The sequence below is a fragment of the Lepisosteus platostomus genome, chromosome 11, assembly GCF_059453375.1.
Source record: "Lepisosteus platostomus isolate fLepPlt1 chromosome 11, fLepPlt1.hap1, whole genome shotgun sequence".
Lineage (NCBI taxonomy): Eukaryota > Metazoa > Chordata > Actinopteri > Semionotiformes > Lepisosteidae > Lepisosteus > Lepisosteus platostomus.
The window spans coordinates 1,176,182-1,199,932 of record NC_142621.1 but is presented as its reverse complement, the minus strand read 5'-3'; the positions used below and the strand labels follow the sequence as shown (position 1 = coordinate 1,199,932).

General features: G+C 46.3%; 1 protein-coding gene and 1 long non-coding RNA gene across 5 annotated transcripts; both read right to left on the bottom strand.

Moving 5' to 3' along the window:
- Nucleotides 1-3,440: 3,440 nt before the first annotated feature.
- On the bottom strand, nucleotides 3,441-7,115 carry LOC148651712 (uncharacterized). The gene is made up of 2 exons (XR_015925138.1): nucleotides 4,870-7,115; nucleotides 3,441-3,667 (listed from the first exon to the last, which is right to left on the bottom strand). It is a non-coding gene; the product is annotated as an uncharacterized LOC148651712 (long non-coding RNA).
- A 1,804-nt stretch (nucleotides 7,116-8,919) lies between these two features.
- lrrc8c (leucine rich repeat containing 8 VRAC subunit C) lies at nucleotides 8,920-23,715 on the bottom strand. Of its 4 annotated transcripts, XM_088597684.1 has the most exons (3): nucleotides 23,576-23,715; nucleotides 18,187-18,329; nucleotides 8,920-14,871 (listed from the first exon to the last, which is right to left on the bottom strand). In XM_088597684.1, exons 2-3 carry the CDS (start codon nucleotides 18,322-18,324, stop codon nucleotides 12,604-12,606), a joined length of 2,406 nt encoding a protein of 801 aa, XP_088453810.1. In that variant the 5' UTR covers nucleotides 18,325-18,329; nucleotides 23,576-23,715; the 3' UTR covers nucleotides 8,920-12,603. The 4 variants fall into 4 exon arrangements, with proteins under 4 accessions (XP_088453810.1, XP_088453812.1, XP_088453813.1 ...); XM_088597686.1 differs by lacking the exons at nucleotides 18,187-18,329; nucleotides 23,576-23,715 and adding an exon at nucleotides 17,995-18,072; XM_088597687.1 differs by lacking the exons at nucleotides 18,187-18,329; nucleotides 23,576-23,715 and adding an exon at nucleotides 17,272-17,879.
- Between the last annotated feature and the right edge of the window lie 36 nt (nucleotides 23,716-23,751).

The window sequence follows — 23,751 nt, the reverse complement described above, 5'->3', positions numbered from 1 at the left end:
GTCCCACCCAGAGGAGGAGTCACAAGCTCTCTAGACTGGTTAATGCCACAGACGCCAGGATGTGTGAGCTCTGGCCCGATTAGCTGACGTGACTCTGCTGTGGAAGTTACCTTCCTGCCTACAGACAGGGCTGTGGACCAGCACAGTGGCCCTGGTCACCAGACGGGGGTTTGGTTTGAGAGCAATGGCCCAGTGGCCCAGAAAATCCAGTGCCCCCTTCTGCTCCAGGAGCACCACTTTCAGGACCAACCAGGTGTTCCCTGCTCAGGATTGGACTTGGAGAAAGCAAACAGAAAATAAAATACTTAATAAAAACATCTAGGGTTCAATATTTTTGTATGGGTGCTCTTTTATTTGCTTGCACTTGCAAGAGAAATCTGACCAGCTGACATGTCTGCAGTCCTCCATCATCTACACATGTCTCGGTGGTGTAGGGTTTACCAGTGTGTGTTTCTGATAAGCGGTTCTCTGGCTGGCAAACAGATGTGAAGTCTTTTTATCTGAAACCATTCATTCTTATTTGACATATTCATGTAACACAACTTATTTGAAAGCCCTGTCAAAGTTACCCTGATACTGCAGTTTAAAAGCGATTAATCAATGTGCTCTAGAGGTGGAGCTCGGCTGTATTTGCTTTCTTGTTTTGCTTTACAGTACAATACACTACTGACCTACTCCCATTACCACTGCAGCGTAAATCAGCAGTTGTAACAATTAGTCGTCTTATCTTTGATAAAAATGTAGCCTAGTCATTTTAGTGTTCACACCTTAACTCAGGGGCACGTTGCCATTCAGCAACAAGCTGACCAGTGTTTTAAAGAAGAGGTCCAGTTCAGCAGCCAAGCAGAAAGCACACACTCTTTCAGAAGAGACAGAGAGAGAGAGTTACAAAAACTGCTTGATGCTTTGAAGCTAAAAAAATGGAGACTTCAGGGACCATCTGTTTGCAGACCTTCCTGCTTGTGGTGCAGAGCCGGAGCTCACAGTACTGGTCACTCTGCTGGCGGGTCACTGGCATGCAGACAGAGACCCACCTGGGCCCTGCGCACAGGAGTTTAACACACCACCTGACTCCAAGTAAGAGGATTAGAAAGACTCGGCCTCATCTGCCACTGCAAGTCAGTGGACTGTGGCCAGAAGAGGCTGGTGGAGAATTCCAGGGACGCAGCCCAGGACCGGGGGGAATGGGTTTCAGCACGAGCAGATCACTCAGCACAGAAAACACAGCCTTCTTCCCTCTGATGCTTCGTCTTTCAGCACAGGAGCGTTGTACAGTGCGGATCGCACACTGCCCACACAGTGTCACTTTATTTATGAAACCCTGTGAGGTGTGCGGGGGGCGTAGCTGTGAGGTCTCACCCCCCTGCAGGGTCTGGGTGAAAGTGTGGGACCCCCGGGGGGCGCCCTAATCTCCTGGCTGCAGCCTGCGGCCAGACGGCGTTGGGGGCAGGAGGGCCCCTGTGTCACAGAGGAAGACTGAGAGGAACACAGATAGCAGAGTCAGGGCTGGATGCTGATGAGGAGGATTCCCAGCTCCCAGCTCCCAGATCGCCCTGTAATTGGGATGTTATGCAGTTCTTGGCACGATGCCCCGAGCTGAGCTGCCTGCAAGCGCAGGTCTAAACCTGTTCAGACTGGATGGTCTGTCGCGTGGGCTGGAGGCAAGTGACTACAGGCAGCTCAGAGGGTATCGGCCTGGGCTGGGGGGAAAAGAACTCCTGCTTAGTTTAATGCAGCATTTAGGCAATAAGCCTGACCATGCTATGGCCTTGCTATGGCACCACTCTGTCAGCGGGTCACCGTCTGCTAAAAGCTCCAGCCCCTGTTCATCGTGCTCCTGAATGCAATTAATATAAAACCCGCAGCACATCTGTGTAATACGGCACACAAGAGCGCAAAAAAACAAGCGCATTTGTTAACACACATCTTGTAGAAATGATAAGTATCTAGACAACTGCAGTCCTTTATCTCTTTAGCAAGGGACGAGTGTGGCTGTGATTGCAGTCTGCCCTCTTGCCTGGCTTTGTGCTTGCGCTGTCCCCCCCAGCTCGGACGCCGAACGCTCACTCCCAACAGGACCTGCAGGCTCTGCACCATCCTCCTCCGTTCTTCTTTTAGAACAGCTGAGTGATGCACGGCACACGCACAGGAGCAGTGTTGGAATGGGAACAGATGCCGAGTGATGTATTGCTGGGAGGGGCAGCTCTATGCAGGGGTTGTGGGAGACTGAGAGCAGGCAGCACCTCTGCGTGCAGAGGGCACAGGCGACAGGCCACCCAGTCATGGCTGTGGAGGTCGGCGCCCCGGATTCTTTGACGAAAACGGATGAGATGAGATCTTTGGATTAATTAATGGAGGAAGCACAGAAAGGATGACCCTTCCTGTAGCCGATGATGAAGAGTGATTTGTAGTGAGCAGGAATGGCTTCTCAGGCAGTACCTTTTATATATTTATCCCTGCGACAAATAAGACAAGCTCTGTTGAGAACCTTTTCATGAACCCACTCTGTTATGCTGCAGGAAAGGATAGCAGAAGCCAGAACTGTAATGTGAATACTGCTACAGCAATATTGACTTTTTTTTATCAAAGCAAGCATTTGGAGGCAGATTTCTGCCTTTGTTCAAGATAAGGCTTCAGTCAATAACAAAATGAACTTCACAAATGCTGCTTTCAAAGTGTTAGAGCTGTGAAAATGTAAAGCAAAAGATTTGTTGAAATATTAATTTGATTAAGAAAAATGTTTCTGCTACTTGGATGTAACACGCAGCACCTGTCCACATTAAATGCTATCTTCCAGCTGTGTGCCTAGTCTTGAATTTTGTTTAAATCATCTGGACATTCCTTTGCAGCTTCTACATTGTTTGCTGTCTTCTGCAAAGTTTGAGTGATATGAATGAGGAAGAGCAGAGGTCCTAATACAGACCCCTGAGGTACAACCCTAATTAAATCATCCTGATTTGAGAGTTCACCCCCTATTTGTATTTTCTGTATTTTATCTACTGTATTAACCAGTATGTCATGCAAATGCTTGCATTTCCTTGGATGTCTAACACCTATAATTTTACAATGAATATGTTATGAGTAACGTTCTCAAAAGCATTCTGAAAATCTAAATGTAACACATAAAATGTTCTGTTTGCATCTGTCTCAGCTGTTGCCATACAAGTTCAGCAAGACCTACCTTCTCTAAATCAATGCTGATTATACCCTAAAATCTCATTCACTACAGCTGATCCTCTAGTTTAGTTCTAATAATTGTTTCCATAATCTTACATGACCTAATTAGTTGGTTCATTTTTCTCACCCTATCGATCTACTACATGAGCAATTCCCCCCTCCCTGGGCATGACCCCTGTCTAGAGTGACAAGTCATAGAGTTTTTCTAATGGTCTATGAATGACATCTGTTATAGTGCTAATCTAATAACATTACATACACTCTGTTCTCAGAGATTTATTTTAAGTTCACTAGTACCCATAACATTTTGCCTTATCTGTGTAAATATTACTTAGTGTAGAACTTTGTCTTTCCTCAGCAAGAGGTCTGTTGTTCATTTCTTCCTTGGTGAGCACCTGAGTTAAATACTCATTTAATACATCAGCCATTTCCTCATCGTTATGTGAATGTTTCCCATCTTCGACTCTGACATCCTTCATCTGCTGTTCTTCTGTTGGTTTAAAAATAAAAAGTATTGTAAGTATTGCTTTCAAATGTCCCTTTTTACCCGTGTTTGCAGTTCCTTCCTTGCCTCCAGCTGGATGCTGTTCTGTTCGGCCTGTGTAAAACGCCGCTCAGACAGTTTACAGGGAAGCTGTTGACCTGTGGTTAGAGCTTTGACATTTATCAATCACTAGGAGACGAGGAGTGCTATGCAATAATTTTACATCTCAGTGATTAAACATCTGTTTTTTGCAAGGTCCATATTGAGAGGGGGTGTTAGAAAGGGGTGATCGGGGGAGGAGGGGTAATCGCCCCCCACCTCCAGCTACAAAACATCTGCCGCCCCTGCCCAGCACACCGCAGTTAATTCATCATCCTTTCACCGTCCGCATCGGACTGGATTTCTGGAGAGATGTCCCCTGGCCCTGCCCCGCCCTGTCTGACCTCACGGTGGCCTTCAGTTGAACGGGTTGTGTTAACGTGACCCTGTGTGATTCTTCAGCTGGGGTGACCTCTGACCTGGGCCACTGTGGGCCCCCTCTCTGCCAGGGGACACGTCTGGGGCCGCGGCCAACTTCGGTCCTGGAATGGACTATATCACTCACACCACATTCATTCTGTATTCCTGTAGGTAACACTCAATATTTCATGAACTGATGACATTGTATTTTAAGAACAATGTCTTTTGTAGAAGTAGTATTTTCATGAAGTAAAGAGCCGTTTAAACACTAACTCCAGCTTTATGGATGGTCGGGTTAAGTAGGGAATTGTCACGGCTGAAACTCCCGCAGTCAGAACTTTGTACTTTTCGGCTTGTCAGCTTCTGGCTGTGCGCCTGTCCTCTGAAACACAGCGGCTCAGACAGCTGTAAATCAAAGGTGAAGCCTGCAGAAGGAGATCTGCGGCTCCCGTCCAGGGTGTGTTTTTACTGCCTCTTCCCCTGCGGACCGCACGAACAGAGACAGTCACGAGGCTGAGGCCCTGAGGTCCCCTCACTTTACAAGCTTTTCCCGCAGCTGCTGGTCTCCACATATAGCCGCTGTTCTGTCTGCAGAACCGCAGGGGATCTGGCGAGATACCTTTAAAAACAAGCAAGCCTGTGGGACCATAAACGGAACAGCAGGAGTTTGAAGTACAATTAGCCCCTGTCAACTGCTTTACTCAGGAATTTACAGTTTTTGATTATGGCTGATCTGATAAATAACTGACCTCTGACTTCTGTCTTTTTTTCTTTTTTATTGTCTGGCTTGGTTTTCGATGAAGATCCTGAATTGTTGACATTCCCTTCCTGAATAGCCAACTATATTCCCCTTTCAGCTGAAAGGATTTATTCTTCCCTTTCATACACTGGTGTATTTTTCCATTATAGCAGCAGCCATAATCTGGGAGGTTTCTGGTTCTGAGCCGCTTGATCATCAACCCCCTTCCACAGTTTCTCAGGAATCTGGCTGGCCTGGCTCCTGGTTTTTCATGCTCAGTCTTGTCTGAGCCCATGTCTTGTTAAGTAAGCCAGATGAAAGACCATGGCGAAGATTGATGGACCCGGCCACGTGTTTTAATCCAAGAGCAAGATTCACATCTTTCATTCCGGCAGCTCAGCTGCGCCTTTGATGCTTTTTTGAACACATCATTTCCTATCATGTTGCAAGTGCACAGAGTCTTGTATCTCACTGGTTTAACACCAAGAGAAGTGTGGCAAACAGGCGCAAACAGGGAAGTCTTTTTCCTGCCTGTGAGTAGTAAAGAAGTAAAGCAACTCAGACAACAGAAATCAACGTTTTATCGTGCTGGGAATCTGGGGGCTCAGATCCAGTCTCCGGTGGGGCGGTGCTGTTGTGCCGTTGAGCGGGGTGCTTTACTCAGAGCGCTCCAGTAAAATGCTCAGCTGGATTAACGGTTAAAAACTGAGAGTCGTTTTACATAGAAGTCTTAGCTGATTGACTTGATAATAAAGATCTTCAGATGTGTAAATGCTGGCTGAGATTTGTTGGAATAACAATAGAAACATGCAAAGTGTGTGCTGATTAAGGCACCATAGTTACAGCTCGCTACAGTTTCTTCTCTTTCTCCTATTGCTCTGACTTGCATGAAGATCAGAACGAATGTTGAAATTCTGAGTGTCCTTCCTCCTTTCCTCAGCAAACAATGAACATCGTATTGCACAATTAAATGACATCAAGGGTTTAATTCAAGAGGTACTTCAGAACCCCAATATCTACTGTCTGTTCCTAAATGAACTGTGTTTTGGCTTCAACAGAGTTGCTTGCTGGGATAGGCTCAGACTTCCCCGCACCCCTGAATTTGAAGAGTCGGTTAGAAAATTACTCTGGGTCGTGAAGACTGAATGGCTTCTACAATTCAATCTCAAATGATGTGAACTACTCAACTGAAAGTGTCTTGGGCCTCTCCAGGAGCAAGGTTGAAGACCCCTAGTAATGTTTTATAATAAAGAAAATAAGGGACATCTGGCTGAGCGATCTCTAGTTAAAGCAAATTAAGTGAGCTCCCACCATTTCAACCGATATCTCTTACAAAACAGAAGTGATAACGATAACAATAGACTTTCTTTCATTTTGAGTCTTTAAAAGCAACTGTGAAACTATCAAGTGAATTTTAAAAATAATCTCTGAGCAAGTAAAAGTGAAACCACCACCACAGGCGTGGTGAACGTGCAAGGCTGTACGTAAAACACCTGGGGGTGATTTTTATAAAGATGCGATATCAAAATAATTTGATTATGTGTGTCTTTGTGATGATGGTGTGGCGAGCTGAACTGTTTACTGACCTCAAGGCAATCTCTTCAACAACACTGCCACCTAGCCCCTTGTGGAGTCCTGCACACCGACCGTCAAAAACCAGCAAAACCGCCAGTCATGAAATGTGGCAGAATATTCTTATTGTGCTTTGTTTGTACTGTAGCCTAGCTCACTCAGTGAGACTGACCTATTCTTATGTTAACGCAGTGTACCACGACAAAAACTTTAATTAGCAGGGTCTCTGTTATGAAGTTTATAGGAATTATCCCCCCCCCCCCCCCCCCCGGACTTTTTTATATTTATATGCGAATATGCGAATTATTAGGCTATGCAGAAATGTCTCTAGAATATGTGAACCTGGGTTTGGTGAGATGGTATTATTTTGCGGGTATTAGCAGTACTTAGCAGTCTGCGTTCGTCAATTTCCTGTGGATTTTCATTTCGGTTTGGCGCAGTCCGGAAACAGCCCGCAGTTGACTGTACTTTCTGTTCAGAAAGCAACCACACTCTTTCCACCTCTGCTGCTTTCCCGCTGTCTCCTGGGGGCTCTTTTTGCATGAGCTGATTTTTTTTCATTATGTTTTTTCTTCGGCAGCGAAGAGGATTGTTATTGCTGATACAGTAGCTCCAGCGCAGAGGGGCGTCTCCACAGAGTGCCCAAACAGCAGGAGGAGTCTGTCCAGGGCTCTGGAGACACGGTGCTCCACTGGAAACGCCTGTATTTCCCTGTTACCGTGAACCTCACTTTTAAACCATCAGCGGACAGTTTCACAAGGAGGGGTAGGGGCAAAAGCAGAGCTAGCCCTGAGCTAGCTCACATCTGCACCCTGACAGTTTCTCATGTATATTTAGTATCAGCTCTTTTTGTGATGAGCCACAGAAAAAAACAACAGATCTGTCCTTCCGCTGATCTAATAGTAAGAGATGTCCTAAAGCCCAATTAACACAACAATACTGTAAAGCACTCAGGAAGTAATAAAAGAAGCAATTGCTTACTTCACCTAAACAGGAATGCAAGGTCTGCTTTTTTTAAAAAAGAATCTAAGTGCTTCGACTTCAAAAGTGCCTCTACAGGCTCATTAATAGTAATCGTGATGGTACCACAGTAACTACAGTACAAAGTGTTATGTACACATAACTGCTGTAGCCTGTTGTCCAGATGTGCTTAGAGGTACTTTAACATCATTAAAAGAGATGGAAAGTGTTCCCAGTTTCTCTGGTTTTTTTGCTGCCGTGTACCAGATCGGGGAAACGCAGGCTAGTTATAAAGCTGTTAGTGGCCGCCAGGCTGTGGCACTAGTGACGCTGCAGAGTTGGCAGTGGTGCCACTTGGCCAGATCTTGGAAGTTTCAAGGCTGTGAGATTCCCGGGGAGGGTGCAGCTCTGATAAAACTCACTCTACCCTTGCGAGGTCCTGAGTTCAATCCCCAGGATTAAACACAGGATTAAAAAAAAAACAAAGAACTTGTAAAAGCAAACATATATAACTGACTTGCACTTAACTGCTTGCCCTCGCTACCCATGTGCCAAATACCACAGAAACTTGCTACCCGTTAAAATGACGCAACACTTAACCTTGTGGCAAAATGCAAGAGAATTATGCCAAATCTTAACTGGGTACCTTCTGAAGGTAATGTAAAATCCTTACATACGTGTGCAGCAGTTTACTTGGAACATGCCGAGACGTGTTTATCACACAGCGCGCTGTCTCGTATTGAGCTGCACTGTTATTGGCAGCACTACGTGCCCTGCGCTCTGAGCCATAACGCAGTTTGTGTGTACGACAGGTGTGTCAGACAGGACCTGGGGCCCTGCCTCAGGGGCCAGCTGCTCAGACCAGGTTCATTGAGCTCATTTGGGTGCTAGTAGCTAATGTCTCTTGAAAGAAGCCAGGGTATGAGCTTCAGCAGTAGGGCTGGGTGTAGCTCCCCCCATCTCTGTGGTGAGAGAGTGGTCGACCGGCGTGAAAGTCAAGGGGGATGAGCTTTCCAGTCGGTTTTGCAGCAGTGTAGGTGCAGATGTGGTGACACAGGTCAGCGGTTCGCAATGTAAAATGTATCACTCAACTAAAATAGAAACGTGATTATAGGAGACGCAGGTTCAGACACTAAGAGACGGATTCTTTGTGCTTGTAAGCATGGAAGTGAACTCTCCTGACCCGTCACTTCTCTGCTTCCTTGGACACACCCAACCAGACAGACCCCCGGCCAGGAGCCAAGGTCACGCAGTGTCCCAGCAGGCCACTCAGAAGAAAACAGCTTCCTGCGCACACCCCAGTCATTACCGCAGTGCTCCAGTGGGAGCCCGTGCACTAACGACACTGTCCCAGCCCAGGGGGCACGTGTGCCAGGGCAAGCCTGATGAGTAAAACAGAGCAGGGCCCAGCACGTCCACGAGGTGGTAATGTAGCAAACACCCTTCATTACCAGCCTAAAACAAAATCTGTAAAAGGGAAGAAAAAAAGGAAGGCAAATGCCATGACAGTAGCAAAGGCAAAAGAAAAATGGTTCCAATCAGTGTGTTTTATTGCTTTTTTTGCCAGCGTGTTTCACTGAATTCTGACTCATCCCCATGCAGCACTACAGCGTTGTGTATACCTGTACACAGCTCACACGGCGAGAACTGCATTCTTAACAACAGGGCCACACAGAGGCCCCTGCCGGTCAGCGTACATCTGAACATGAGCAAGTCCAGACAAGAGGACTTTCAGCCCACACAGCCACACAGCACTCTGCACCAAGAACTGTATTGGACTGAGACGCACATCATAAGGCACTATATCAGAGGGGGAAATGGAGATGAAGGTGGAGGAATTCTTACAATCACAGCTGGTATTCTACCAAAAAAGTCCTTCTTAAGGTTAGAAATTCTATTTCAATCCTATTCCCAAGCAATTTTAGTCATCACCAGTATTTCTGAATTGCCATTTCAGGTCGTGAAAAGGATGAGAAGGAATGGGAGCTGCTCTCTGCGCTGCTGGGTGTGTCTGCTGTGGCTCAGAGAGGGCAGCCCATGGCCCTCAGAGGACTGCTGCTGTCCGCCAGGTTCCAGACTCAGCAGACCAGGATTCTCCATTAATCACTCTTTATTGTTCAGAACAAGAGCACAGAAACTGCTAAAAATAAACATTTACGAAAACATTTTCTAACATGCCTCTCATACCAATGCTTTAAAAAAGATAACATAAAAAAATCAAAGGTGTAGTAAAATTGTAGTTTTGTAAAATTAATACTGTGGGTACTGCTCCTTGGTTCAACAAAATTGCAACCTCACTTGGAATATGTTTAAATACAGAGACACAAAATACTAAAACGTTTAACAGTGTTAAAATCCTAGCTTCAGGAAGTGATGTCAGAGTGGCAGAAAAGCAATTTATCCAAACCAGTTTATTGAATATAAAAACTCATCTTTCTGCAAAACTATTGTAGGTGTTTTTGTTTCTGCTTAATGGCCTTGTAACAGCTTGGTCCTTTGAAAGTGCACCAAAGATGACTCATCCAGGAAAATTTAAGAAGGAGATGGCTGGGGAAATGAACTGCCATTCCACTGCCTTCCGATTTTCTGCCCTGAAACCTAACCACACTACATATTTCCCTTCTCCACTTCTCCACACTGGTTGGCACATTGTACAGAGACAGCTGGAGAATCGCTTAATCTGATAGATCACTTTATTGGCCATATACAATTTCTTGTATTAGGAATTTGTCTTTTCGCAGACCCCAGCTTGCTCTCCATGAGACACACAGACAGGGGGAGAGAAGCTGGGGGTCAGACCGCAGGGTCAGACATTTGCACAGCGCCCCTTGAGCAGTTGGGGTTACTGCTGGGCCTTGCTCAGGGGCCCAGTGGAGTAGGATTCCTCTGCCAGCCGCAGGATACGAACTGGCAACCCACCAGCCACAGAGACGGATCCTGAGCCACAGAGCCACCGCTCCGCCCCAGTCTGATGAGTCAAATCAAATGTGTCACTGCTGGTGGCAGTATTTCTTTTAAATAAAGGGTTTCTTTTAAATGCGATCTGAAACAGCGGCTGACACAATTAAACTACAATTAGACAACACCCTGCTGTGTGTGGTGCTTGTCTGTCTAATCTGTCTAAATTACAGTTTGTTGGATGTTTCATGCTTTACCAAAAAGACACTGGAGGAGCAGTGATGTTTCCTGTCTTTTCTTTTTCAAGTCATTCAAGCACAAAGCCAGGTGTGTCCTTCAAAACAACTGATCCAGTCAGTTTCAGCCAATATTTTGGCCACACAGACCTTCACATAATGAACCATGGAGGCAATAATTCAAAAGAGTCAGCAAGAAAAGTGTCCAGGCAGCATCTTACATGTTCGAGCAGCTTATGACAATTCATTTGTTGAAGCTGTATTTCTTCATTTTTACTTGTATATGAAAATAATACAAAATAGGACTACTTTAGAAAGGCAGCGTGGTATTGTCCTGACTGTAGGCCACTCAGTGTTACATGTGGTTAAGGCGGCATTGAGACATTTAAACACTACCGGTGTGAATAAACACCATCGCAAATGGACACGAGTACTGAACGGACACAAAGACTGGAAGAATAAACCATGCACAAGGCTTTACAGACATTATTTTGCAAGATGTCAAAGACTACCTGAGATGAGAATACAGAAGACTAGTTTGGCTGTCATTCCGGCCTTGAGGTAGTCTCCCTTATAATTAATTACAAGAAACACAGATAACATTTAACACCCCTAATGACAGGTCCTGGATCAGCAGGAGGTTTGTGTGGCTGGGAGACACATGAAGACAGGTGGCCTTACAGGTAGCCCGTTGTATTTTGAATCTAAGATCAACAGTTTCTAACTACACAGCTAATCACCCTTTATCTGGTGTGCAAAACTACGCCTTGACTTTATACTCTGTAGTAGTTTCTTACATACGTGATAAATATGATAATAGTATTTGTCATAAATATTTGGATAAACAGGAGTGAAATTGTAATGACAGTCACTTGCTTTAGGAACACAAAAATAAATACTGAAACGCCATTAAAAAGTACTCAGTGTGATTTCTAAAGCCTCTTCAGAAATTCATGGCTTAGATATGGATATCGTATCACCATGTTTAAAAAAAGAATGAAATTAAACAGTTGAGTGTTACAGTACATGTGCAACCCCAGAGAGAAAGAGCTGCAGCTCAGTGCACCCTGACTGGACACCAGTCCATCACAGGACACACCCACATCCCCTGGACAGGACACCAGTCCATCACAGGACAAACACACACCCCCTGGACAGGACACCAGTCCATCACAGGACACACCCACATCCCCTGGACAGGCCACCAGTCCATCACAGGACACACACACATCCCCTGGACAGGACACCAGTCCATCACAGGACACACACACACACCCTGGACAGGACACCAGTCCATCACAGGACACACACACACACCCTGGACAGGCCACCAGTCCATCACAGGACACACACACACCCCCTGGACAGGACACCAGTCCATCACAGGACACACACACACCCCCTGGACAGGACACCAGTCCATCACAGGACACACACACACCCCCTGGACAGGACACCAGTCCATCACAGGACACACACACACACCCTGGACAGGACACCAGTCCATCACAAGACACTAGTTCACCACAGGGCACACACACATACAGGGTCAGTCTAGAGATACCAGTTCACCAGTCCACACCTCTTTAGGAGGTGGGAAGAAACCAGAGAATAAGTGGAATACCCTGGCAGGCACAGTAAAACACGCAAACTCCAAACAGAAGATACCCACGTTCAGAAGCCATTTCCACCAAGCAGCTGAAAGCGGCCGAGCTGAACAAACATTCTTTATATGTCAGTTTCTGCATAGTGTAACAGCCCTGATTATTTGATTAAAAAAACCTTACCAGATTTGAATATAAACCAAAAGAGAAATGAGATATTTTGGAGACTGAAGCTAAGTGGTGATCCAATATTCATATCTAGGACACGCAATATGAAAACACATAAATGTAGTTCAGTAAACATGTATACCGACAGAACTCTCTTCGAAACAACTGATGTCAACAACATAATAAACTCAACTAAAAAAAGTCAAATGATAAATTGTAGTTTGACAATAAACTAATTTGAAATGTCACACAGACAGTCTGGATTGTCAGTTTAAGACATTTGGCATTTTGCAGAAAGCAAGCGAGCTACTCTGCTTTCATCTGCTCTCGTACTTCAGAGGGCAGCGTTTCAAACAAGGCGTCTTCCACAACAAGCCCACTACGCCTCAGTGCCCGGCAGGTGCCCAGCTCGGCCGGCAGCCCTTCGAAGTGGTTGCCTTTCAGTTCCAAGTGCGTCAGTGAAACCAGGTAAGAAATCTTTGGGGACAGCACTGACAGAGTGTTCTTTCCAAGCTTCAAGGTCTTCAGCTTCTTGCAGAAGAAGAGCTCATCTGGTAAGCTCTCGATTTTGTTGCACATGACAGAGAAGTACTGAAGGCTCTGGAGCACTCCGACCTCGGGTGGGATGAACCGAATGTCATTGTAGGACAAGTCCAGGTATCGGAGCTTGTTACACAGAAAGAGGTGGGAAGGGAGAATCTCGATCTTGTTGTGACTCAAGTAGAGTCTCTCCAGGCTTGTCAGCTTCTTGATGTGCTCAGGTATGTAGGTGATCCCGTTGTGCCACAGTTTCAGGCAGGTGAGTTTGCGCAGGTGCTGGAAGCTGAGGATCTCCTCGATGGACTTGAGGTTGTTCTCCTTCAGGTCCAGCTCCTGGAGGTTGGTCAGGCTGAAGACAGCATGAGGGATCCTCTCCAGGTCGCAGTGCACCAGCTCCAGCTCGACCAGATTGACCATTTTCTTCAGGTTGTTCAGCATGACCAGCTTGGTGCCATCATTGTGGACGAAGAGCTTCTGCAAATGACTGGACACATCCACTATGGACTGGGGGATTTTGGTGAAATTGCTTTTCAGGTAGAGGGTTTTGAGGGACTTGAGCTCACGCAGGGAGTCGAGGGTGATGTTCTTGGACATGTCCGGGCTTAAGGACCCGATGAGGTGGAGCTCCTCTAAATTACGCAGAGTGTACAACCAAGTTGGCAGCTCCCTGCTGTCATCAAACTTCACTCTCAAGACCTTCAGGTTTTCTTTCAAAAACGAGGCAGCTGCGGAGTGGATTTTCAGAGAGCACTGATACAGGGAGAGCTCCTGCAGGCTCTCCAGCTGGGCAATGGCTGCTGGTATGGTGACATTGTTGATGATCTCCAGCCTCAGGGACTGTAACTCCGTCACTTCGAAAATGGTGTCTGGGAGGCCGGACAGCATGAAGAGCTGCAGCTCCAGGCGGTTGTTGGCGTTGCTCTGCAGCCTCTGGCGCAGTTTCTCGGCCGTCCACTCGTTGTTCAGGTTCAGCTGCTTCAGCTTGTTCTCGCTGACCTCGGAGAGGAACACGGCAAAGCGCTTGGAGTACAACGGATCGTACTGGTCAATCATGTGGAGCATGAAGGCGAAGTCGTTCTTGACATCGGGGATGTCGTCGATCCCGGTCTCCTGGCGCACGTACTCGAAGGAGTACTCTTTGAGGGAGCGGTGGAACAGCCAGTACAAGGTATAGAGGCACGTGAATCCATAAACGCTGACAAAGCACAGGTAGCAGAAGGAGAGCTTGGAGAATAAGTGTGCCATGGTGTGATTGCAGGAGAAATTGGTGTAGCCAGTCATGTCCTGTATGTCCACGTTGCAGCTGACCGTGAACTGCACCTTCGACACCAGGGCGCTGTTGTACGCGATGATTATGAGGAACTTCAGCACTTTCAGCACCGTCTGGCGGACGTACATGATGTATAGCAAGTCTCCCTCTTCCACATGCAGACGGAATTTTTTGACCTTCTCGAACAGAGCCTTGGCCTGCTCTCCTTCCTTCTTGTCCAGCGCTCCCGCAGCGGGCTTGTCGACGACCAGCTTTTCCGGGATGGACTTGAGGGACTGGGTCTTCACCAGGTTGCCTTCGGTGACGGACACGTTCACGGCGGACTTGCTCAGGCTGTTTTTCTTATTGTCCTTCTCTTCCGGGTTCTCCCCAGACACCTCCGACAGGGCCCTGGTTGTCCATGGTGAATCAAAACACTTTCCCAGGATGCAGATGAAGTGCTCGATTTTGGAGCTGGATCCCGGGAACTTAAACCAGAAGTTGCTGCACATCATGAAAATCAGAGTGTGGATCAGAACCAAGTAAGGGAAATATTTGGCGTACCAGTGCAGTGCTCTCTCGTAGCACATCTGATTGATAAAGCTGTACTGCTGGAGGTCCAGGTTGGTTTTCAAGCCCCTCATTTCCTGGGGATTTGGCACAGAAGAGGCTGGACTGGGGACTGTTAAGGGAGGCTCTAGGGGAACCACAGTACTTGTGTTGAGGAGAGTTTGGTTTGGCGTGGACATCCTTTTGGGAAGGCAGATGATTTTGTCTTGCATTACCTGAAACACAAGATAAAACAGATAGATGCTGAAAATCAAGTACGGTATCATTACAATTAAAAAAAAACAAAACATCTGTCCTCATTTTTCTGCGTAGCCCACAAAAGAACTCTGGTTTCACGTGTAGTTTATGGAGATGTAACAGATTCGGTAAGAAAAACATGCTCAGTTGCTTATGATTTCTTACAAAGAACACCAGGCTAAGATTTAAAAAAATAATAATGTTGAGCCACAGCACTTAAACAGAGCAATGCAGCTTGTGTCAGCTAAAACACTGAACTAATCTGTACTAAAGACCTACAACTTCCACATAGACTTCCACACCAATATTCTTTCTCATAGATTTCAATGTCTTTTAAAAACAGACTCTTTAGGAACTCAGCAAACAGAACTTCAAGCTGAACAATTCACCCAGATGCCTTGAGAAAGAACAGATTTCCTTTGTTCTGTTATGATAAACACTGACGCAGTCCTGTTTATTTTACTTAAAGAATATATTTAGCCACTGTGAAGAGCTTAAGATGACCGTAATTCAACATTATATTTAAAGAGCTAGACAGCCAAAAGACAGTAGTTTCAGGGCCGAGTAAAAAACAAGTTTATTGATAATAAATCTGTATTCCAAAGTAAACAAAAGGTCTGACTAGTTCCCACCAAACTTACAACTGTGACTGTCTGCTGGATTTGGCTGCTGCTGTATCTGTAGGATGTCTTTTATGTGTAAGACTGAATCTCAGTGTCTGTGTTTCAGTTCTTCTTGTGTGAAAACATTTAAAATATTGATGCCAAAAGCAAGGAGAAGCACCAGAACTTGTACATCCCAGGGGGAGCCACACTCACTCAAAGACAGTTGGACAAAAAGTACATCCATTAACCTGCCTGCCTATTCCAAACTCTTCCTTCTTTTTGGTTGGCTCTGGCAGATGTCAAACCCCAACCATGGTCAATCACTTGTGCACCCTCCTACTTTAAATCACAGGCTTACAATTTCATTATAAACTGTAAAACTGAGCACTGCATAAAAAGTCCACAATTTATTTTCACCTTCACTGACGCAAATATAGAAATACAGCACGAGGATCATCCATAAAGTCACATACCAGTTTTACTCTCAGTCACAATGTAATCAAGGACCAGGCCTAATAGTTTGGCAGGAGCAGCGCTCTGCAGGAGTATTTTGGATGCAGCAATAAGACAAGTTTAATTCTAAGCACCTTCCTGTCAAAGGATTGTTTTTAAATGAGAAGTATTAGCCTGAGTGACCCTTGTTTTATATACATATATATTCACACATACCAAGAGTATTTCCCCAATCACAGCCAGTGGTTTAGTATTTCAAGGTTTTGCACTATTTCCAGAAAATCTATAAGAAGAACACAGTCAGTTTTCTGTAGCCTTTTCCTTGTTGCTCTGTCTGCCAGTTGTAGTCCTGGAAGGCTTGGGAATCTATCACTCATCCTGCAGATTCAATTATTCATACATATATCCTCAACAAACAGCTGCTCTTAAAATGTCCCAAAAAACCACACGTACCATCTGCTTTGGGGTCCATTGTGCCTCAGCTAGGCATTATTTGAAACAATGAATCAGCAGCAAAAGTCACTTGAAAAAACAAACATGTAGCAAAACTCAACGGAATATGCTGCTCTGCTGAACAGAGTTTCCAGAAAACAAAAACCTTACAATTCATCTGGGTATCACAGGAAATGCCACAATTTTATTGTATGCTTTTGAGCTCTTATTTGACTGCTGTGTATTTATAAGATTTGACACAGCCCACATCCTGTCGATGTTTTTTCAACGGTTCACGCTGAATTCTCCATCACTCAGATTCCTCTAGGCATGGAACCATTTTCCTCTCTTTAGTTCTATTTAAGTCTCTGCAGCATGTAAGATAAAAGAAAGTGAAGTAAATTATTAGGACCTCCGTGAAGCTGTCTGCCGTCACACTGATGTGGTACATCAGTACTGAAACAGTCTATATCCGTGTACATCACAGCAAAATATTTAGCCATTAGAATTCCTTGTTAAATCCAACCAGCACTTCTGCTGCTGCTTCAGAGCAGTGAAGTTCTCTCCTGACATGTGACTGCCAGCACCACACAAGGTTTAGAGCAGTAGGTTTCCAATTTGGGACTTCTGGAGCTCTGGACCCTCCTGCAGAATTCTGCTCCGATTAAACATCGTCCCAGGCAAAGAGCTGTTTATACCTCAGAATTGCGAGGGTCAGAGCTGGGAACCTCTGGATTAGAGGTGACTTCATACCCCAGCTGCTGCTGACTGGGAAATGGTGATGACTCAGACCCGCGACATCGTTAGGAGATCAGGGGAAGGCCTTCAGTGACTATTGCGTTTTCTCTAAAACAGTTAAAAACTCTCCTGTCCTGAAAAGCTTCAGACCTCAATCACAAGTCTCCAGATGGCCAGTGGGACTGATGAAACAGACCGACTGCGAGCGTCTGCAAGGAGGGCTTTCACGGCTTCAGGCACCTGCGCCGAAACCCCCGCCCTCGTCCAGCTGTGAACGTCCAGCGCCCTCGTCCAGCTGTGAACCTCCAGCTCCCTCGTCCAGCTGTGAACCTCCAGCGCCCTCCCAGCCTCCTCCCCAGCCCCGGGCCGGCTGCCCCCCTCGCCGGGGGCCACGCGGGTTTCTAAAGGGCAACGCGCTCCGTCTGCTCCCTCCAGCCCCGCGTTTCCTGGCTCGGAGCGCCCGGGTCGCACTGCCCGGCGGAGCTGACGCACGAGAAATTGGAATCCCTGTCGTCCGCTTTCACCTCAGCTGTGCTGCTACTCAACTATCATCTGGTAACTCAATCCCATCTGCCCACCAGCTCAGCTCCCCCTCAGCCCAGCCGCTCGCTGCCCTGAACCCGAACTCTGCGTTTCTGTTACTTCATGCACTCGGAAAGCATCGGTGCTTTGACACATCCTGGATCTTGCATGCTTGTCCTTACACATCCCATTTCAGCTTCTGTGCGATGCAAGACAAGATTACTTCACAAAGACAGCGGCATCAGATATTAGCTGCGCTGGAAAACATTCAGGTTCAGAAAACCTGTGAATCTAAACAGGCTTGCACTGTCACACCCCTGTCGTGACTACAGCCCTCCTGAAGGAACGTGCCTGGAAAAAGGAGAAGCTTGTGGTTGCTGGGAAGCCTTCTCAATGAAGCTGGAGTTCTCCTGTGGATGTTCAGCTTTCTGTCTGCGGGGATGAGCAACAGTTAGCAATAAGTCTGGCAGGACCCTTGAGCCCCCAGCAGGTTAGGAGAGGGGAGCTGGGGAGTGCTGTCCCAGCTGAAAGACACACACTCACCTGCAAAGTGCACCCGAACACCCCGATCATGAGCATCACCACCGACAGGTATTCCGTGAACACGTCCCACCAGGGCTTCAGAACCCGGAACGCCGGCTGCTGCTCCGAGAACTGCCGGAACTCCGTCACCGGAATCATGGCTCCTGTGGAAAAAACACCGGGACGTCAGGAGTGCCGCTGCTTCACTCCCGCCTGGTGTTGAAGCTCCGTGAGGACAGGACAAGGCAGGAAGTGGCTGTCAGAAAACAGCTCCGCCGGGCCACGCGAGGCGACTTCTGTTCCCTCTTCTCCTGTCCTCGGCCCCGCGCTGCCATCTGGAGCTCACGCTAGCTAACATAGCAAGGGCAGAAATACAGATCCAAGCCTTTACTCAATGAACCGCGGTTGGACGCCGGTAAGACAGCAGCCTTACTCTCTTACAGGAGGGGTGGGCCCACTCTGTACTGGGATGTGCGGTATGTGCTGTTGCTGGGCCAATAGGGGGCGCTCCTCCCCATGGACTAGAACTTCCACACCAGTGCTGCTGTGTGGCGACGGAGACACCGCGCTGCAGGAGGTGCTGTCTTTTGCGGGAGAGAGGTCAACCCAAGGTCCTGGCTACTGACTCATTAAAGATTGGGTGGCTCTGTTTGTAAGAGCCGAGGTGTCCTCTAGTGTCCTGGCCAGACCTGTACCTCCCACCCTCCCCAAAAGTTACACTAGTAACTCCCTGAAAGTTATTTCCGCTCTGTCACTCTGGTGGAGCTACACTTCAGTGCTGGATAAAGTGGGTCCCCTCCCGTATGGTAAGGGTTCTGGGATCATTTGGGATGAAAAGCACTATATAAATGTAATTAAATACTACTGGGTTATTATCGAAGGTACTAAATAGGCTTCAGTATGTCCAATATTCTGTGGCTAAAACTCCCATCCTGCGCACATTACTCTTCAAGTGGACTTTAAGGTTGTCCTGTTTACATACGGCACTGAACAGTCTAGCTCTAGGTTATCTTAAGAATTTATTTAATGAATTTAGTCCAGATGTTAATCCGAAGCCTGCTGATTCAGGCTTTCTCCCTCTGCTGAATGATAGCACTATCCCTCTTGTACAGCCCCACGTCTGTGAAACTCACTGCTCCAAAACACATTTCAAAACGTGCTTGGAGATCCAACCTTTCACGAGAGCTTTTTAAGGATACTTTTCAAAGGTTACTTTACTGTGCTCTGCTCTTTTTACTTTTAAGTGCAAGATGATTGTGCGTTTTTTGGCAGGTTTTTGGAAAGCACATATAAATAAAAGCTGTTATTTTAATAACCCATGGTGCGTTTGGAGGCAATGAAGCTGCACGTATCTTGACATTTGTGAGTGTAAAGTGTAGATAATAACCTGTGAAGACAGAATTCACCCTAAAGGACTTGGGGACAGTTTTCAGGAATCAGTCCCGTTTGCAAGAGCCTGTTGGCAGCCCTTTCAAGAAGGAGTGACTGAGGGATCCTTCTCCCCTCAGAGTCAAGATTAATTTAACATAAGAGCAGAGTTTTGACATCTCTTGAAGCGCTAGAAAGGGGATTCGCTAACATTTGCAACGACCTTCTGGAAGCTTCCCAGAGCTGAAAGGATGTACAGTACGGTACAAAGTTGCCACCACCAAAAAAAAGCTGATGCCATCTAATCAACCCATTGCTCTGTGAGTGACTCAGTTGAGAGGCGCACGTGAGGGGGGAAGGGCAGTTTTCGGTGGGGAAGCCCCAAGTGCTGATGAATGATAAGCGTTTTCAAAAGCAAACATTTCTAACCCACCAGAATCCTCAGTTAAAATACAATCTGCCTAAAATCTCCCATGACAGCATAACGAAGAGCAGTAAATAAATTAAGTGAGACTATTAGCATCGGGGAATTTAAGATCGTTTAAGCTCGGGACACTGTCAAGGAGCACTGAGAGTGGTTTTAAAAAGACCTTTGTGTATATTAACTGCTACAACAAATGAGCTTGCTAACACTAAATGAGTGCTGTTTCTTCGGTTAATAAATAATACCCAATGAGTCAGTTATCCTCAACAGGGCCTGCTCTGCCCAACAGCACAATCAGGCTGTCAGGGACTCCTGTCTGTGTCGTTCTACTTTCTCCCTCTGCAGAGCTGCTCAGTGAGGCTGCCTCTCCCCTGGGAGACCCCACTGATCACAGAGGACTTCTGTTCCCCTTGGCGACATCTGTCTCCGCAACACACCGCGGTTTCTTTTCAGACACTGGGCAGGCCACCCCTGTGGAGTCCCTGGTAGTCCTCTGCCGACCGTTTAAAAAGCCCCCTGTTAAAAAAACCACAGGCACCGGGGCCTTGCTCAGCTTCCTGTGTCAAAGCCACTGCAGTTCAGGAGCTCCTATCCAGTCTGCCCTGGCCAGTCCACTCCTCGCAAAGCCACAGGCCAGGACACCCTCGTCCCTCGCGCGCTACAGCACAGCGATGACCCCAGACACCGCCTGCCGTAACCACAGCACCGTGCAGTGATCATTGCAGAACACAAATGTGAACAGAAGCCTTCAAAACTGGCCAGTCCGTTGATCCCATTCCTTTGTGGGGAGTATGACCACCATGGTTCTAGAAGCTGCTTCTCTGGGCAGGAAAGCCGCGGACTCGGGGTCCATCAGAGGTGCCCTGGCCTCACCTCATCAGGCTGCTGCTGCTGAGCTCACGAGTGGCACAGTAGCATCGGAGGCACACATTCACTGAGCCACACCGACCACTTCAGAGCTGAATAAACATGGCTCCGACAACAATGTTCAGCGTGTTGCATAACCACACTCAACACGACAAAGAACTATTATTTAATATTTTATACAGTTTAAAGTACTGCATTATATTGCACAGTATTACCTGTCTGTGCATTGCCACCTTCTGTGTTTTCGATGATGAAATATTCTAACATGAACACAAATTGACTTAACAGGTGGCAGCTATAATTAATTCTGTGAGGTTCATTTATTGTCATAGCAGTAACAAAAAGTTATTTTAACAATCTAAACAGCCACACTTACATACACTATTTCTTACTGATTTATATATATATATAATTATACAGAATGAATTAAAGGGTCAAACTAAGAGCTAATACAGTGATCTAGCTACACAGTAATGCTCTTAATTACACGATCTCAGTTAAATATTTATACTGCAACTGAAAACTGGAATCCTGCTCTTCTCTCTCTCTGGACATTAACAGGGTTCAGTTATATCCTTAAAAGCAAATGTAATTACACACGGCACAATCGAACCATATTAATACGTTGATGGGTTTTACTAAACTGTGCAGCAGGTGTGCACATTTAGTCTAAAATGAAAGTAAAACACTTTTTCTGCATCATTAAAACGTCTGGGTTAGCAGAATTGTTTTAGATTTCACAGAATAGGGAACTGAGGATGTTGCTTTACGTTTTTAATACGGTCACCGCCCAGTTCCGTTTCAGAACCCTTCTGCCACTGCCTCAGTGTGCCGAACCAGGAGATGGAGGTTCTCTTGAGGTCCAATGAACAGAAATACTCCAAGTGCACTGTGGGAGGTCTAAACATGAGAGATAGGAGACCATCAATTTTCTTTATCAGGGACTTTAATAGCCTCTTAAATGAGGAGCTGAAGGTGACCTTATCGAGAAAACCACTACAGGCTCTCCAGTCACCCCAGTGCTAAAAGCATGGAGCTTGATTTGATAATTACCATTTTTATAACACGTTCATTTACATTTTCAGATGTATTTTTTTTCTTTTTTCCAGCAGACTTTAAAAATCCATTCCCCGTTTTTATTTTTAAAAATTAGTCTTTTCGATTTTTTTTTTTACAAAACAAACCTCAAAAGTGGTTCACGGTTAGCCTTGCCAGATAAGGCTTGAATATTTTCTCCTTGTGTCCTTCACCTCCAGAAAGCAAATTCAGATTTTCAGATACTCTCCTGGCCTCCATGAAAGGAGACATTACAGAGTTTCAGATTTCACAAAGAAAAACACAAACAAACACACAGTAGGCTGTCCCCACCCCTAATTCCAGTCTCCCACAAGGCCTGTCGCCATCTTATCCACTCAGTGTGCAGCTCACCCAATACTAAAGCACAAACTGCCGTGGCCAGTAAGAAAAGCCAGATTAGGGCAAAAAGTGAATTTGGTTTTTGTGTTGGCATTACTGACAAAAAATGTTTTGATATTACTCCTTTAAATGTTGTGTGACAGCAGCTAGTAAAAGGATTCTACAGCGACTGTTCCCCTGAACATGCTTCAAGTACCATGAAGCCACCCAAAAGTATTATTCAGTGACAATTTGGAGAACTCAAGCCATCATCTATCTGTAAGTTCCTGTTTATGTCAACTATTCTTTAGAGATATTTTAAGCTGCACGGGTGAGATTCCTCTTAATCAAGCCGGATGTTTGAGATTCCATGGATGAGACGGCTGTTCTTTGCCGGTTCTGAGCTCTGCGGTGCTGCACACAGCCACGCACAGAACCGCACACTGTGTTTGTGTCTACAGAACAGGAGGAAACTCCACAATTCCGCAAATTCCACAGTCGCCTTATCCCTGCTGTGTATAACACAGATCCACGGCGGGGTGTTTCACTAACACGCACTCCAAAAACACAAAACAAGGAGACCTCCTTATCCCCGCTATGACAGGGTGTAACCTCTGCCGGGGACGCCGGCCTCCTGACCCCCCCTCTTCTCCAGGGGCCTCCAGGAGAATTGAAACCCCTGTTATTATAATGGATTTCAGCATATAATTAACACATGAGTAAGAAACCCGACTGAAATAACACCTTCACAACCGAGCCTGACGATAAAATGATCAAATAATAAAAAAAAAACATTTTATGCTGGTTACTGCAATATTAACATGGATTGAATGGTGTCCATGTCTGAAGTTAATTTGGAACAAAAGTTGTTTTCTTCAGCTGTCGCGCCTAGTGCGTACGTACACATGTATCGTAATGTTGTGGCTCTCCATTCCCTTCGGGTGCAAACGCTCGCAGAGGACGTAACGTGACCTCTAGGCGCTTACTTTTAGGAAGAAACAAAAGTTTTCAGTCGTGCGCAAGACGAATACAGTAATATCCAAAACCGCCAAGGCCGACAAGCCGCACATGTTTACAGTGAGCCACACGCGTGTTCTCCTCCCGGGTCCCCACGAAAACCCAGCTCAAACGTGACATAAACACAACTCACAGGAGACCGCGGTGGCGGGGTTAATTACAGTGTAACTAAAAAAAAAACTCTCTTTTTAAAAACAGAAATGAAACTGAGCTCCCCTCGTGCTTTCCTTACAATGTATCAAAATACCCTTGTTAAAAAAAAACGCTCTCCCGTGTCCCAGCCCGTTTCCCCTCTAGTTGCTAGCAGAGAATAGCATCCGTAAAACAAAGGGATCTTACCGGGCAGCTCTTAGGCTGGGGGGTTTCTCCCGCACGTCACCACGCCTGGAGTAACTGTATCTGAATGAAAAACTTCAAAGGCTCCGTCCGTCCTCCCGCCGCCTCCCTTCGCTGCTTCTACAGAGCACGCCAGCCCCGAGCAGGAGCGGGTCGGCACCGGCGCTGAACACCGGGTC